The sequence below is a fragment of the Salvelinus alpinus genome, chromosome 8 (genome assembly GCF_045679555.1).
Source record: "Salvelinus alpinus chromosome 8, SLU_Salpinus.1, whole genome shotgun sequence".
Lineage (NCBI taxonomy): Eukaryota > Metazoa > Chordata > Actinopteri > Salmoniformes > Salmonidae > Salvelinus > Salvelinus alpinus.
Genome location: NC_092093.1, coordinates 78,423,870 through 78,441,843, shown reverse-complemented (window position 1 = coordinate 78,441,843; position 17,974 = coordinate 78,423,870). Strand labels below are relative to the sequence as shown.

General features: G+C 43.8%; 1 protein-coding gene across 20 annotated transcripts in view; it reads right to left on the bottom strand.

Annotated features, from left to right (window-relative positions):
* The window catches only part of svila (supervillin a), a 136,646-nt gene that overhangs the window by 49,573 nt on the left and 69,099 nt on the right, over positions 1-17,974 (bottom strand). For 6 of the 20 annotated variants that reach the window (XM_071415163.1, XM_071415170.1, XM_071415171.1 and 3 more), the window contains exons 1-2: positions 10,072-10,687; positions 4,519-4,582 (exon numbers count right to left, since the gene is read on the bottom strand). In XM_071415163.1, the coding sequence (XP_071271264.1) occupies positions 4,519-4,582; positions 10,072-10,135 (128 nt within the window). In that variant the 5' untranslated portion in view covers positions 10,136-10,687. Of the gene's footprint in view, positions 1-4,518; positions 4,583-10,071; positions 10,689-17,974 lie in introns of those variants that run through there. The other 14 variants (XM_071415165.1, XM_071415173.1, XM_071415174.1 and 11 more) reach the window with 5 other exon arrangements.

Below are 17,974 nucleotides of genomic sequence, written 5' to 3'. Positions count from 1 at the left end.
TCAAGATTCTGATGGAAGCTCAGCAAAAGTAAGAACAATTTATGATGTTATTTCGTATTTCTGTGTAAAATTTTGAGTCCTATTATCCGCCGTTTTGGCGGGCGCTGTCTCGCTATAACGTAAGCTGTTTGTTATGGTAAAGTTATTTTTTTAAATCTAACACGGCGGTTGCATTAAGAACCAGTGTATCTTTCATTTGCTGTCCAACATGTATTTTTTAGTAAAGTTTATGATGAGTTCTTTGGTCAGATTAGGTGAGTGTCCAAAATAGCTCCGGACATTCTGGTGAATCGATGCTACATATTCACAATGTATAACCATGGCTCTAAATTGCAGCTCTAAATATGCACATTTTCGAACAAAACATAAGTGTATTGTATAACCTGATGTTATAAGAATGTCATCTAATGAAGTTGGTCAAGGTTAGTGATTAATTTTATATCTTTTGCTGGTTTTTGCGATCGCTACCTTTTGCTGCTAATAAATGCATTTGTGTGTTTGGCTATTGTGGTAAGCTAATATAATGCTATATTGTGTTTTCGCTGTAAAACACTTTTTTAAAAAATCGGAAATATTGGCTGGATTCACAAGATGTTTATCTTTCATTTGCTGTACACCATGTATTTTTCATAAATGTTTTATGATGAGTATTTAGGTATTTCACATTGCTCTCTGTAATTATTCTGGCTGCTTTGGTGATATTTTTGATGGTAGCTGCAATGTAAAACTATGATTTATACCTCAAATATGCACATTTTCGAACAAAACAAATGTATTGTATAACATGTTATAAGACTGTCATCTGACGAAGTTGTTTCTTGGTTAGTGACTAATTATATCTCTATTTGGTCGGTTTTGTGATAGCTACCTATGCAGTAGAAAAATTGTGAAAATATGCGGTTGAGTCTTTTGCTATTGTGGTTAGCTAATAGAAATACATATTGTGTTTTCGCTGTAAAACATTTTAAAAATCGGAAATGATGGCTGGATTCACAAGATGTTTATCTTTCATTTGCTGTATTGGACTTGTGATTTCATGAAAATTATATTATATCCCTGTCGCGTTAGGCTAGGCTATGCTAGTCAGCTTTTTTGATGAGGAGTATCCCGGATCCGGGAGAGAGAAGCGGTAGAGGTTAATAATATTTACATATCTTGCATTACTCATATGTATATACTGTATTTTATACCATCTATTGCATCTTGCCTATGCCACTGTCATTGCTCATCCATATATTTATTTGTACACTACCGTTCAAAAGTTTGGGGTCACTTACAAATGTCCTTGTTTTTGAAAGAAAAGCACATTTTTGGTCTATTAAAATAATATCAAATTGATCAGAATTACAGTGTAGACATTGTTAATGTTGTAAATGACTTAGCTGGAAACATATATATTTTTTTTTACAGAATATCTACATAGGCGTACGGCAGCCCATCATCAGCAACCATCACTCCTGTGTTCCAATGGCACATTGTGTTAGCTAATCCAAGTTAAGCATTTTAAAAGGCTAATTGATTATTAGAAAACATTTTGCAATTATGTTAGCACAGCTGAAAACTCATGCTAATTAAAGAAGCAATAAAACTGGCCTTTTTTAGGAGTATCTGGAGCATCAGCATTTGTGGCTTCGATTGCAGGCTCAAAATGGCCAGAAACCAATTATTTTCTTTTGAAACTCGTCAGCCTATGCTTGTTCTGAGAAATGAAGGCTATTCCATGCGAGAAATTGCCAAGAAACTGAAGATCTCGTACAACGCTGTGTACTACTCCCTTTACAGAACAGCGCAAACTGGCACTAACCAGTTAATGTTGTAAATGACTATTGTAGCTGGAAACAGAAGTGGGAGGCCCCGGTGCACAACAGAGCAAGAGGACAAGTACATTAGTGTCTCTAGTTTGAGAAACAGACGCCTCACAAGTCCTCAACTGGCAGCTTCATTAAATAGTACCCGCAAAACACCAGTCTCAACGTCAACAGTGAAGAGGTACAGGCGACTAGCGCTACCTAGCAAAGAAAGTCAAACTATCTATATAATAAGATTTCCGATATGCATTAGCGATTTTTCCCCCCCATTCACTAATTCTCAGAGGTTATAAGGGGATCCAAATGTAAAAATGTTTAGCATCTTCGGAAGTGAGATTATTTTTGAAACATTTAAGAATCTAAATAGCGACCAGTGAATCCTGGTCCAAGTTGCTCATACTATCAGCTAAAATGAGAAATTCTTTATCAAAAGTTTGTGCATTCATTTTTATTATTATACTGAACAAAAATACACGCAACAATGATGGTCCCATGTTACATGAGCTGAAATAAAATATACAAATGTTCCACATGCACAAAAATCATATTTCTCTCAAATGTTGTGCACAAATTTGTTTACATCCCTGTTAGTGAGCATTTCTCCTTTGCCAAGATAATCCATCCACCTGACAGGTGTGGCATATCAAGAAGCTGATTAAACAACATTATCATTACACAGGTGCACCTTGTGCTGGGGACAATAAAAGCCCCTCTAAAATGTGCAGTTTTGTCATACAACACAATGCCACAGATATCAAGTTGAAGGAGAGTGCAATTGGCATGCTGACTACAGGAATGTTCACTAGAGCTGTTGCCAGATATGGTAGAAAAATGAACATTACATTAAGTTTCCTCCAACGTCATTTTAGAGAATTTGACAGTACGTCCAAACAACGCGTAATCACGCCAGCCCAGGACCTCCACATCTGGCTTGTTCACCTGTGGGATCGTCAGACCAGCCACACGGACAGCTGATGAAACTGTGGGTTTGCACAAGCGAAGAATTTCTGCACAAACTGTCAAACCATCTCAGGGAAGCTCATCTGTGTGCTCATCATCCTCACCAGGGTCTTGACCTGACTGCAGTGGGAAAATGCTCACCTTCGATGGCCAAGCTGGAGAAGTATGGGGTCGTGTGGGCGAGTGGTTTGCTGATGTCAACATTGTGAACAGAGTGCCCCATGGTGGCGGTGGGGTTAAGGTATGGTATGGGCAGGCATAAGCTACGGACAACAAACACAAGTGCATTTTATCATCTATGGCAATATAATGCACACAGATACTGTTACGAGATCCCGAGGCCCATTGTCGTGCAATTTGTCTGCCGCCATCACCTCATGCTTCAGCATGATAATGCACAGCCCCAGGTCGCAAGGACCTGTACACAATTTCTGGAAGCTGAAATTGTCCCAGTTTTTTCCATGGCCTGTGTGATCCCCAGACAGCGTGTTCCAGTTTCCACCAATATCCAGCAACTTAGCACAGCCATTGAAGAGGAGTGGGACAACATTCCACAGGCCACATTCAATAGCCTGGTCAACTCTACGCGAAGGAGATGTGCCATGCTGCATGAGGCAAATGTTGGTCACACCAGATACTGACTGGTTATCTGATCCACACGCCGTCTCTTTTTGTGTTAAAGGTATCTGTAACCAACAGATGCATAGCTGTATTCCCAGTCATGTGAAATCCATAGATTAGGGCCTAATGAAATGAATTCAATTGACCGATTTTCTTATCTGTAACTCAGTAAAATATGTATATTTGTGTTCAGTGTAGAATAATCACATCAAGGTCGTAGAATCTGTTGGTCTATTCACAGACTCAAATCTACAATATGCCACACAGAGCTGTTAGCAAAGCATTACAGTGGGAAAAGAACATTCTTGAAAAATATCCTGAGGGCTGTTTAATGGAGTGGGTTGGACATCTTCACCACAAACCAGTTCTGGTATGAAATATACCACTAGAGTATCTGAGGGAAGGGACCGTTGGGATCTAGCTTATTACAGGGCTAAGAACACACAACACACCCATTCTTAAGTAATTCATCATTTGAGTAAATTATGACAAATATACCTTATTTGGGGGTAGCCTACAATTGATCATTCCTTAACTATGAATTCAAATGGACAACTAAATCACCCTCTTATACATAGAATGAGTAGACGTATAGAGCTGTAAACGTATACTGTACTCTCATACTGTAAACATATAGAACTGTAAACATATACTGTACTCGTACTGTAAACATATAGAACTAAACATATACTGTAAACGTATAGAACTAAACATATACTGTACTCATACTGTAAACGTATAGGTCTGGATGGATGCTGTATGCAGAGCTGTGGAGTCATGAATGTTGGAGGGTGGAGTACTTGACACCAAGCCAAAACGTTGACACAACGCAATCACACTAATGCTGCAGTGGCGTTCACACTAGTGACCTTATCCTTCACTTTCTCACTTCGTTTGGACACTGTCCCAACAGGCCTGCTGCAGTATAACACACACACACACACACACACACACACACACACACACACACACACACACACACACACACACACACACACACACACACACACACACACACACACACACACACACACACAGGCTGAAGAGACTAATAGAAGTGCAATGGTACCATACACAGAACAGATACAGTACACAAATACTGATGATATCTGTGACAAGAACATCTTACCCGAGAGCCGTCTTCTGTAGAAGTCTTGCGTTTCCAAGTTTGATGGGGGTCTCACTCCCAAGTCCTACAGAAGGAGAGAAACCACAAACACAATCTTCATCAGTTGCGTGAGAGAAGAGTTGACAGGCAATTTGGAATGACCAAACTAATTGCACAGTTTTTAAATGAACAAAAACACAGTGGAAGGCAGAGTGTATGAGAGGCTTCTAAAAGGATGAGGATGACTCGGCACGAAGCACATTAATCAAGTAGACTTACCGCACCACTGGGGATAGAAATTAATAAATGTGAATAAATTGGAAAACAAAAACCTTTTATTGAATCATGTTGAACAATAAAAGATGTGCAGCCTTAAGGTTGTAACAGTGAGAACAATGTAACGGCGTGGGTCTCAAACGGCCCTTTATAGTGCACTACTTGGTGGCATTTGGAGGGAAGAATGGTGTTTATTTGAAGAAACCAGGTGACAGTTCAGACAGTGGTCTCACAGGACACACTGTAAATTGCACTATGGATCCATCTGAAGTGGCTTGTTGCTATGGAGCTCACAGCTCAAGGCAATAGAGGATTGATTGCGTTTCGTTGAGACGGACGCACGCTTTAAAGTCTGATCACACGTCAAGGTCGTCTGTGTGCATGTAGTGTGTGTTTAGTGTGTCTCTGCGCAAGTGCGCGCGTGTGTGGCAGCGCCAGTGAGACCAATTCCATCCAGTAGAAGCCTCTCTCGGAGAGGCAGAATACAGAGGAGCGATATAAGCAACTCTAAAATGTAAAAACATGGGTGACTAACCCTCACACACCGGTGACCGATGAGCCTTTTCTAGCTTGTCATCACACCACATTATGCTCAGCTAGCAGCGATGCGAAGACCGTTGTCAAGCTCTGCCCTAATAAAAAACACACAACCCTCAGAGTTCCTACGATGACAGCAGCAGACATGAATGTGTCCAACACAAAATCTTAGGCATAGAAAACTGTTTAATGTCAATGTTGCAGTAGCACGGCCATCAAGACCGGTCGTGAATTTTCCTTGACATAAAACAGTGACCGTTAACGCCCAGTCTATTAGCAGGCCGATTATAAAATGGGTAGCTATTGTGAAGTAAACGGCACACCATCCTCAGGAAAAACCAACCCTTATTACTGCAAAGTAAAAGCCTAATATAAAAGTGGGTGCTGGATGTTACCGTGCCCTTTTAAAGAGCGCTCAATGCTTTGTAGAGTTCTAGACCTCAGTGTGGTTGGTTAGAGCAGCTGTTCACTAGGTTCAACGCTGTGGAACGTTGCCGATAGAAAACGCCACAAATAGACCTGACATGGTTCATTAACATGTCAAGTAGAACAAACATGTGTCTCTAACATATCTGGATCTGAACGTTCCCACAACACTGTTCCCTGGGTCATATTCACTGGGTGAATCTGGAGGTGAAAGAAACGCACGCGTTTAGACGAGGTGCTGGCTAGCGGAGTAGAACACTTGAAAAATTAAAAAAAAGGAGAGCCTCACACTCCTGGAGCGCAGACGAAATCATTTAATAACCAACGTTTCGACAGACAAGCAGTCTTCATCAGGGTATATCAACGTTATTAGGTTATTCAATTATTGCATCTGAGCTCCTAGAGTGTGCGGCTCTCCTTTTCTCTTTCATATTCACTGGGTACCAAATGGAAGAAAACTGACTGAAACACTACCTGAACAATAAGAAATACTTGTTTTGTTTCCGTTGCACAAGGTTTTGCTTTATTGTGCCCTAATGAATATGACCCTACTGACCGCGGACTAGGGCTGGACTGACTGACTCCCTCACTCTGTGGGACAGAGAGAGAACACATGTGTTTCCACTTTGCCTGCCAGCCCCCACCCCTAACCCCCCGAAACCACCCGCCATTCCAGATCTGTTAGTCCATATTAAGGATATTTGGATGATGTTTAAAATCCCCCCGCTTTGGGAAAACATCATTTGAGAAGGGAGGAGAAGAGTCCCTACGCCTAGATGTGTTTTGGTACGAGACTAGTATTATTTCAGCTGGGGAGTATCCGGTAAACACATACTAGCTCAGGCCTTAGCCACCCTCCTTACATCGTAGCCTACAGGTCATCTTACCAGCTGATAAAGTGACAGGGATAGAGTGATAGAGAAGGAAAACAACAATTTATGTAGGTACACCTCCACTAATCTTGTCTATCAATGTAGGCAAGAGAATTCAAATGGACTAATGTAGATATTTGTCCTTACTGCCTACCACACAGTTAGCCTGGTTTCTGGTGTTCGTGCTGAATAGCCAACTCCTGCGGTCATTGACAAAGCTTGGTAACGACCATAGGAATGGGCAAGACGGCACAAACAGATCGGGGATTAGCCTTTGTATCCCAGTATCCCTGTAGCGCAAAACAACACGTAGCTGTTGAGGGCATAGTGCTAAAGGTGCTGGATGAGTCAACACGTTGAGCCCTACAGGGGGAATGGAGGACCATCCGATCAGAAGCAGCCCTACGCAATAGAGCAGAGGAACCCTTACAGAAAGGAGGGTGCTTCCTGCATTACACGTTCCACACACAGGCATAAAACCACTACAATGATCACAGATGTCCCAAACCCTTTGGTGTTAAAAGAACGTGAAACATTCTTCACACCGTCACACATGTAGACTGAGCTATTAAAAGCATGTGTCAAACACAAGGCCCGCGGGCCGAATCCGTGACACATTTCTATCCGTCCCGCACAATGATTTGGGTTCGTCAAGTCATTCTTGGCCCGCTTCCATACCGCCCACGATGCACTGCACTACAAGTCACAGTAAGCACTGCCAACATTGCCACACATACCCCTCCTCCCAGACCCATCCAGTGCGCTGTATCATGTCATCACTAAATGGCATCTTCTACCGGACCGAAAGTTTAAACGTGTTGTAAGCGAAACGTCCATGCAAAGTTTGGGTTCCAATGGGTCATTGCTGTAGCCTACAGAAAATGTAATCTTGGTTGTCAATAAGTTAGAAGAGAAAGGATTTACGTGTGGGTATAAATTACTACTAAAGGACAATAGGACACACAAGCGAGTATAAATGAGTCAACAGCGGAGTCATTTACTTTATGAAGTTACAGCATGATGCATTTGTGTCGGTGAATTCAACATCAATTGCACTGCTTTCGTGTTACCAGGTAACTTGACAGAGCACCCTTATAGCAACGAACTGGGGAATAGTCACAGGGTATGAATGAGCCAATTGGAAGCTGGGGATGATTAGGTGGCCATGACGGGTATGAGAACCAGATTAGGAATGTAGCCACGACACCGGGTTTAACACCCCTACTCTTACGATAAGTGCCCTGGGATCTTCAGTGACCACAGAGAGTCAGGACACCCATTTAACATCCCATCTGAAAGACAGCACCCTACACAGGGCAATGTCCCTAATCACTGATTTTAGGCATTGGGATACATTATTTTTAATAGAGGAAAAAGTGCGTCCTACTGGCCCTCCAACACAGCTTCCAGCAGCATCTGGTCTCCCATCCAAAACTGCTTAGCTTCAGAGGCAAGTCAGCAGCGGGATGCAGGGTGGTATGCTGCTTTCATGTGTCCCATTTACAGCGCACAGCAGAGGGATAGTGTCCAGGCACATGCCACAGTCCTAGCCAGGCTACTAAAATGTTGCAGCCTGGTCTTCAGTTTCTAAAGCTTGCCAATGAATAACCAAAAAACAAAACCTGCAAAAAAATAAATAAAATAAAACATAAGCCTATTACAGCAACATTAAAGCAGTAGCCTAGGCTGACTACTCAACTAGGCCTAAGACATTGTGAGTGCACCATACAGCAATGCTGCAGTCCACCACAGTGGTGATCCACGCAATGCAAAGAAAAGAGGTTACAACGTAGCTGTGTTTTTGTTATTTACAGTTATTAAAACACTTTTTGATTAGGGTGGACAAATTATTTATCTGGTTGTAATATGTTAAAATGCCATATAGAGCATCCTATGTACATAAGTGGACATTATAAAAAGGCCATTTCCCCCCCCCCCCCCTCTAATAAAACAGACAGTTTGAGCCAGCTGTACATAAGTGTTTTGTAAAAACAAACATAGGCCATGTCTGGCCCAAAAATGTGTTGTATTTTTTCAATATGGCCAGTGTGCTGATTGAGTTTGATGCCCCTGTCGTAAAGTGAAACATGGGGATCAAGTGCTTTCATTCATCAATGAAGGGGTCTAATCCTGGATGCTCTAGCAGTGGTTTGTTTCATGATAAACATACTGTATGTCACTATGAGGGCGAAATTACCTTTTACTGTTCCGAGTAAGTTACTACAGGTTCTATACACAAGTACTAATACTTGGAGAAGGCAATAAAACCACATGGGGCTGATCAATTAAGTGTGTGCAGAAATGACCATTCAAGAGCATATGTCCCTGTTTAGAGGGGATTACCCTGAGCAGAGCAGCCCCGAACTAGAGAGAGCCCAAAAAGAAATGTCACTAAAACAACGACGGGATCACTTACATCACAACTCTTACTACCCCCATCTTCTACCACACACACACACACACACACACACACAGAGAGAGACAGACCTCCCCCAGCATCAGAGATAAAGTAAGGGAAGGGTTTACTTGAGATTTATAAATACTAGGAGCGGTAGCTAAGTCAGGTGAGCCTGAGCCAATCAAAGCCTTAAACCCCTTAGCCTACGGTAGATACTAATACTGTATGCCAATCAAGACAATAAATTGAACCTTTATTAGCCATGGTGGACTCGTTAGCGGTGCGCTAGTAGTCAAATGCTGATCAAATGACTGATGGCTAAGTATTGGTCTGGACACTGCTGTGTGTCAAAGTTATGCTAATAACACACACATCAACCCTCCAGACCCCAGTTGTGTCCCAAATGCACCCTATTCCCTACTGCTTTTGACCATAGGCCAAACGTGCACTATGCAGGGAATAGGGTGCCATTTGGGATACAGGATCTTCTACTGGGTTGTAATGGCTGGGAACCAATGGTGTTGGGGCACCAGGAACACCTGTTGTGAATTCTCAGCCAGTTAACCAAGCAGAACCACCACTCAACACCCAGTTCCACTCTCTGGACGGATTACTGAGAGTGGGAATTGTGTACAATTGTGAGAATGAGAAACATAGGCCACACACACACACTCAGAGTTCTTGTCACACAGTCTGACGCAAACACACTCAGGCATGTGCAACTAACTACACACAAGAAAACATAATATCTCTGACATAACTGTCCAAATAAACTGGAGACAGAAAGTAGAGCCCAGAAATAACTCTCCCTCCTCCTGCAGTCAGAGAGAGTCCCTTATCAACTGTTACGTCCTTGGAGGCTACAGCTGCAGACAGCGCAAGGACAACTGTAAACGGGGCCAGTTAAGAGACAATTTGCCTCACTTTCCTCATCCTCCTCCTATCCCCAGACCCAAAGCCCCATCCTCAGTCCCAGACCCAAAGCCCCATCCTCAGTCCCAGACCCAAAGCCACATCCTCAGTCCCAGACCCAAAGCCCTATCCTCAGCACCAGCTCCATCTTACCTTGTCTGCAGAACTTGACATGGCTCAGGTAGTTTGAGATCCACGGGTTTGCGTTCCGATACATTCTTGCAAGACCAGGTAGGTACAGAGGACAGATAGAAGAGAGGGATAGAGAAAGAGAGCTGGAAAGAGAGAAGCGCTGAGGTCCGACCCGCAGGCAGGCAACTGACTGCAAGGTGATGCAGAGAAACAAAAAACGCAGTCAGTCGGTGCCCCGGGACGAGCTGCACTCAGCACAGAGAGAGAGAGAGGCAGAAGGAGAAGGGAGGGAGGACCCAGAGTCAGGTAGCGTTAGAGAAAGAGGGACAGGGAGAGAAAGAGGAGAGTGAGGGAGCTGATCCCCGATCAGCAGTAGTAGCGCGTGGTAGAGGCTGCAGTGCAGCGTTGGTTCTCTCTGTGCAGTCAGAGTGGAGCAGAGTCTCTAAACAGCTCCCCTCTAGTCTCCAGCAGTAACGCTAATAGCAAACTGGCTAACGGCTAATACTAAACAGACATCCCCTGCCTTCCTCCAGTGCAGCCTAACTAAAGCTGCTCAGTACCTGCTAATCTGATTACAGGCAAGAAATGAGCTAGGCCCCATGGCTATGCTCACAGATTGGACCCGAGAGGCTGGGTGTCCCTCTATCTCCTGCAGACAGACTCAGAGAAAGGTATATACTGTAGAGTGGAAGTACTGAGAATGTGCTGCTGTGTTCCCTTGGCCCAGTGACAAGGCAGCAGTGGGACGCTACAGAGCAAGGGGAGGGCGAGAGAGAGAGATGAGAAGACAAAATTACAGTCTCAGCTAGATGATAAATTCCACTCATCTCTCAGTGGTGACAAAACGAAGGAGCAGAGAGAGAGAGAGCTAGCGAGCGAGCAAAGGAAAGGGAGATAGAGAGGCTAAGAGAGAGAGACGGAAGGTGAGAGGGGCAGAGAGAATCTGAAATTGGCGATTATGGAGCTCCAGTCATGGGATTGTCCATCTGACTAACCGTACCATTATGGTAAAAACTATTGCCGTCCATCCCTAGAGAATCCAAAAGAGCAGTAGTGTGTGTGTGTGTGTGTGTGTGTGTGTGTGTGTGTGTGTGTGTGTGTGTGTGTGTGTGTGTGTGTGTGTGAGATCACAGAAAGTGAATGAGATCGTGTAGTCAGAGGGATAGAGAGGATACAAGTTCAGACATGCAGATTTACACCGAGGGTACACACACACAGGGAGACAGACAATTACTTTGATTCCTCAGCCAATAAATGATGTCACCAACCCAACACTGCAGTAGCAGTGTCCAAACACATCCTACTTGAACCCAGGTGTGACGTCAGATCAGTTTATTAGAGGTGGCAGGTTTGGACTCTTCCCTCGCCCTCCGTGGTGAGCTCATCTGGTCTGGGCACACCAACACACTCACTGCTAAGTAACACGGCAGGTGAGACAGCCATACGTTTGTCTGTAGTCTACTATACACTAATAACAGCATTAACCGCAATAAGAGATTCCATCTGACCAACACTACCTACCTTGGAGACCCAACGTGGGAATTTATTTTTAGATAATTATCAGTTATATTCTAATATGTAGATTGAAATACAAAGCATTGAAACCAATTAGTTGTGGAAATACTTAGAGAAACATGTCTCCTACACCCAATACAACAACACGCATTTTCTTGAATGGGTGAAACATTTTAGCTCTCTACTGTCCCTAGTGGCAGCAGGACACCCCGGAAGCTCAGCCATAGGATAACCATAACCACCGCAGACCCATACTCACTCTTAACATTCATCCCCATATAGACAGAGGACTGGACTCTGTCACTGGAGGAATGCAGTGTTGAGTCTGGAGAGAAGCCTGGGGAGAAGCCGACATTGTGCTCTGCTCTGATGTTCATGCCTCTCCTGCTGGGTCCAGACCTGGGTTCTAATGTTACCGTTTACTTTCCAAAACGTTTAGTGTTTGATTGAGACTCTCTGGAGTGCCAGATAGGGCAGGGATTGCACTTTTGGGACTATACCATTGGTCCCATTACATCAGGTAATCTCAATCAAGTGCAGCTGAATTAATTCAAATAAAAAATCAAACACTTTTTGAACACAGGTGTGGTTGGGTCACACAGAGGGGCTTGGTGGGGCTAACAGCCTAACAGAACAGGATACCAAAGCCTTTACACAGGCTGGAGGTGTGTTTTGTGTCATGGTCCTTTTGAAAAACAAATGATAGTGGGACTAAGCCCAAACCAGATGGGATGGGGTATCGCTGCAGAATGCTGTGGTAGCCATGCTGGTTATGTGTGCCTTGAATTTAAATCAATCACAGACAGCGTCACCAGCAAAGCACCCCCACACCTCCATCCTTCACGGTGGGAACACAACATGCAGAGATCATCCGTGCACCTACTCGGCGTCTCACAAAGACACTGCGGTTGGAACCAAAAATCTCACATTTGGACTCAGACAAAATAACAGATTTCCTCTGGTCTAATGTCCATTGCTTGTGTTTCTTGGCCCAAGCAAGTCTCTTCGTCTTATTGGTGTCCTTTAGTAGTGGTTTCATTGCAGCAATTCGACCATGAAGGCCTGATTCACACAGTCTCCTCTGAACAGTTGATGTTGAGATGTGTCTGTTATATGTCCACTATAACTATTTTGACAATTGGAATGGTCCCCTCTACCACACGGAACTCCAACAAAAACGCACGGGGTGGCTAAAAACCGACCTCCATCTTCTGCTAGCTTGCTACCCATGGCTCGGCTAGTTGTCTGAATCGTCGTGACCCCAACCAACCTCACTACTATCTGGACCCTTATGATCACTTGGCTAAGCATGCCTCGCCTTAATGTAAATATGCCTTGTCCATTGCTGTTCTGGTTAGTGTTTATTGGCTTATTTCACTGTAGAACCTCTAGCCCTGCTCATTATACCTTATCCAACCTCTCAGTTCCACCACCCACACATGCATTGACATCACCTGGTTTCAATGACGTTTCTAGAGAAAATCTCTGTCATCATCACTCTATGCCTAGGTTTACCTCCACTGTATTCACATTCTACCATACCTTTGTCTGTACATTATGCCTTGAATCTATTTTATCGCCCCCAGAAACCTGCTCCTTTTACTCTGTTCCGGACGTCCTAGACGACCAATTCTCATAGCTTTTAGCCGTACCCTTATCCTTCTCCTCCTCTGTTCCTCTGGCGATGTAGAGGTGAATCCAGGACCTGCAGTGCCTAGCTCCACTCCTATTCCCCAGGCGCTCTCTTTTGATGTCTTCTGTAACCGTAAAAGCCTTGGTTTCATGCATGTTAACATTAGAAGCTTCCTCCCTAAGTTTGTTTTATTCACCGCTTTAGCACACTCTTCCAACACGGATGTCTTAGCCGTGTCTGAATCCTGGCTTAGGAAGACCACCAATAACTCTGAAATCTCCATCCCTAACTACAACATTTTCAGACAGGATAGAACAGCGAAAGGGAGCGGTGTTACAATCTACTGCAGAGATAGCCTGCAGAGTTCTGTCCTACTATCCAGGTCTGTACCCAAACAATTTGAACTTCTACTTTTAAAAATCCACCTCTGAAAACAAGTCTCTCACCGTTGCCGCTTGTTATAGACCCCCCTCAGCTCACAGCTGTGCTCTGGATACCATATGTGAACTGATTGCCCCCCATCTATCTTCAGAGCTCGTGCTGCTAGGTGACCTAAACTGTGACATGCTTAACACCCCGGCCGTTCTACAATCTAAGCTAGATGCCCTCAATCTCACACAAATCATCAAGGAACCTACCAGGCACAACCCCAAATCCATAAACATGACCAACTCAGCAATCACTGCCTGCATCCGTAATGGGTCAGCGGTCAAACGACCTCCACTCATCACTATCAAACGCTACCTGAAACACTTCAGTGAGCAGGCCTTTCTAATCGACCTGGCCCGGGTATCCTGGAAGGATATTGAGCTCATCCCGTCAGTAGAGGATGCCTGGTTATTCTTTAAAAATGCCTTCCTCACCATCTTAAATAAGCATGCCCCATTCAAGAAATTTAGAACCAGGAACAGATACAGCCCTTGGTTCTCTCCAGACCTGACTGCCCTCAACCAACACAAAAACATCCTGTGGCGTTCTGCATTAGCATCGAACAGCCTCCGTGAAATACTACTTTTCAGGGAAGTTAGAAACCAATATACACAGGCAGTTAGAAAAGCCAAGGCTAGCTTTTTCCAGCAGAAATGTGCGTCCTGCAACAAACTCAAAAAAGTTGTGGGAAATTGTAAAGTCCATGGAGAATAAGAGCACATCCTCCCAGCTGCCCACTGCACTGAGGATAGGAAACTGTCACCACCAATAAATCCACTTTAATTGAGAATTTCAATAAGCATTTTTCTACGGCTGGCCATGCTTTCCACCTGGCTACCCCTACCCCGGTCAACAGCACTGCACCCCCCCACAGCAACTCGCCCAAGCCTTCCCCATTTCTCCTTCTCCCAAATCCAGTCAGCTGATGTTCTGAAAGAGCTGCAAAATCTGGACCCCCAAAAATCAGCCGGGCTAGACAATCTGGACCCTTTCTAAAATTATCTGCCGAAATTGTTGCAACCCCTATTACTAGCCTGTTCAACCTCTCTTCCGTGTCGTCTGAGATTCCCAAAGATTGGAAAGCAGCTGCGGTCATCCCCCTCTTCAAAGGGGGGGGACAATCTTGACCCAAACTGCTACAGACCTATATTTATCCTACCCTGCCTTTCTAAGGTCTTCGAAAGCCAAGTTAACAAACAGATCACCGACCATTTCGAATCCCACCGTACCTTCTCTATGAAATATGGTTTCAGAGCTGGTCATGGGTGCACCTCAGCCACGCTCAAGGTCCTAAACGATATCTTAACCGCCATCGATAAGAAACAATACTGTGCAGCCGTATTCATTGACCTGGCCAAGGCTTTCGAATCTGTCAATCACCACATCCTCATCGGCAGACTCAACAGCCTTGGTTTCTCAAATGATTGCCTCGCCTGGTTCACCAACTACTTCTCTGATAGAGTTCAGTGTGTCAAATCGGAGGGCCTGTTGTCCGGGCCTCTGGCAGTCTCTATGGGGGTGCCACAGGGTTCAATTCTTGGGCCGACTCTTCTCTGTATACATCAATGATGTCGCTCTTGCTACTGGTGAGTCTCTGATCCACCTCTACGCAGACGACACCATTCTGTATACTTCTGGCCCTTCCTTGGACACTGTATTAACAACCCTCCAGATGAGCTTCAATGCCATACAACTCTCCTTCCGTGGCCTCCAACTGCTCTTAAATACAAGTAAAACTAAAATGCATGCTCTTCAACCGATCGCTGCCTGCACCTGCCCGCTCTCATCACTACTCTGGACGGTTCTGACTTAGAATATGTGGACAACTACAAATACCTAGGTGTCTGGTTAGACTGTAAACTCTCCTTCCAGACTCACATAAAACATCTCCAATCCAAAGTTAAATCGAGAATTGGCTTCCTATTTCGCAACAAAGAGTCCTTCACTCACGCTGCCAAACATACCCTCGTAAAACTGACCATCTTACCGATCCTCGACTTCGGCGATGTCATTTACAAAATAGCCTCCAACACTCTACTCAACAAATTGGATGTAGTCTATCACAGTGCCATCCGTTTTGTCACCAAAGCCCCATATACTACCCACCACTGCGACCTGTACGCTCTCGTTGGCTGGCCCTCGCTTCATACTCATCGCCAAACCCACTGGCTCCAGGTCATCTACAAGACCCTGCTAGGTAAAGTCCCGCCTTATCTCTGCTCGCTGGTCACCATAGCAGCACCCACCCGTAGCACGCGTTCCAGCAGGTATATCTCTCTGGTCACCCCCAAAGCAAATTCCTCCTTTGGTCGCCTTTCCTTCCAGTTCTCTGCTGCCATTGACTGGAACGAACTACAAAAATCTCTGAAACACTTATCTCCCTCACTAGCTTTAAGCACCAGCTGTCAGAGCAGCTCACAGATCACTGCACCTGTACATAGCCCATCTATAAATAGCCCAAACAACTACCTCTTCCCCTACTGTATTTATTTATTTAGCTCCTTTGCACCCCAGTATTTCTACTTTGCACACTCATCTACTGTCAAATCTACCATTCCAGAGTTTTAATTGCTATATTGTATTTACTTCACCACCATGGCCTATTTATTGCCTTTACCTTCCTTATCACCTCATTTGCTCACATTGTATCTAGACTTATTTTTCTACTGTATTATTGACTGTATGTTTGTTTTACTCCATGTGTAACTCTGTGTTGTTGTATGTGTCGAACTGCTTTGCTTTATCTTGGCCAGGTCGCAGTTGTAAATGAGAACTTGTTCTCAACTTGCTTACCTGGTTAAATAAAGGTGAAATAAAAATGTAAAAAATATTTGAACTGAAGCATTTATTTGGGCTGCAATTTCTGAGGCTGGTAACTCTAATGACCTTCTCCTCTGCAGCAGAGAAAAATAAATCCCACAAATTAACTTCTAAGGCACACCTGTTAATTGGGTAGGGCGTCATCGTAAATATGAATTTGTTCTTAACTGACTTGACTAGTTAAATAAAGGGTAAATAAAATAAAAAAAATTGAAATGAGTCTCATGAAGCTGATTGAGAAAACACCAAGAGTATGCAAAGCTGTCATCAAGACAAAGGGTGGCTACTTTGAAGAATCTCAAATGTGTTTAACACTTTTTGGTTACTACATGATTCCATATGTGTTATTTCATAGTTGTGATGTCTTCACTATTATTCTACAATGTAGAAAATAGTACAAATAAAGAAAAACCCTTGAATGAGTAGGTGTGTCCAAACTTTTGACTGATACTATACAGTATATATATATATTTTTAAACGTTATGAATATTGCTAGCAACAGAACAAACATGTTGAATTACATACAAATATTTTTTCTACTGTAGGTAATGTCAACTTTATTCCTCAACTCCTAATATTGAGCCAATGGTCGCGGTTGCATGCATCAACCAATGGTTGTGTGCCACGTCATCGACTGTGCCTTTCAGGAACCAGATTGCTATAACATATGCTGGTAGCTCATACATAAAATACCTATCCATGCGTTGTAAGATCTTGCATGCGTGAGCAACGCCTGGGCAACGCCTGGGCAGAGGAATGCGGCCATAGGCTTTAAAAAGGCATCCGCGTGTGCCGCTAGTTGCTGGTAAGCTTTGACTGAATGAATTTGCCAACCTTTATTTAGCTATTAGCAGAAACGTGTTCGAGTTAGCTTTTTATCTAATAGGCTACGTTAAAGTTCAGACTTCCTATTCTAAGGGTGACAGGTACCCTAGTGGCTAGAGTGTTGGGCCACTAACCAAAAGGTCGCTAGTTTGAATACCAAAGCCAACAAGGGGAGAAAAAAAAATAATGTCCCCTTAAGCAAGGCACTTAAACCTAATTTGCTCTAGGGACGCTATACTACTACGGCATTTCACTGCACCTATCCAGATATGATGGGGGTCTCTGGGTCGCCGGTTTGCCTGGGAGGGGGTCCCTGGGCTAGAAGGTTGAAGGCCCCTGCTGTACTAGCTCTATGATTACAAATGTAGTTTGGAATCAGAGGCAGTCAACTAGCCCATTCCCAGATCTGTTTGTGCTGTTTAGTCACAACATGACAATGAATGAGCATAGGAATTGGCAAGACTGTACAAAACAGACCAAGCTAACACTTACCAGTATTTATGCACACACGCACAAGTATCTGGTAACCAGCCCTGTGGTCCAATGGAGAGGCACTAACTTGTAATTACATGCCTGGCTGCTGATATGGGGACAGTCAAACATTGTTGCACCGCATTAGGCAGGATTACACTCAAAAAGGTAACCAATCTGGCAACTGCATCTGCAAAACAAATCTTCAAGGTAAACCACTAGAGATTAATG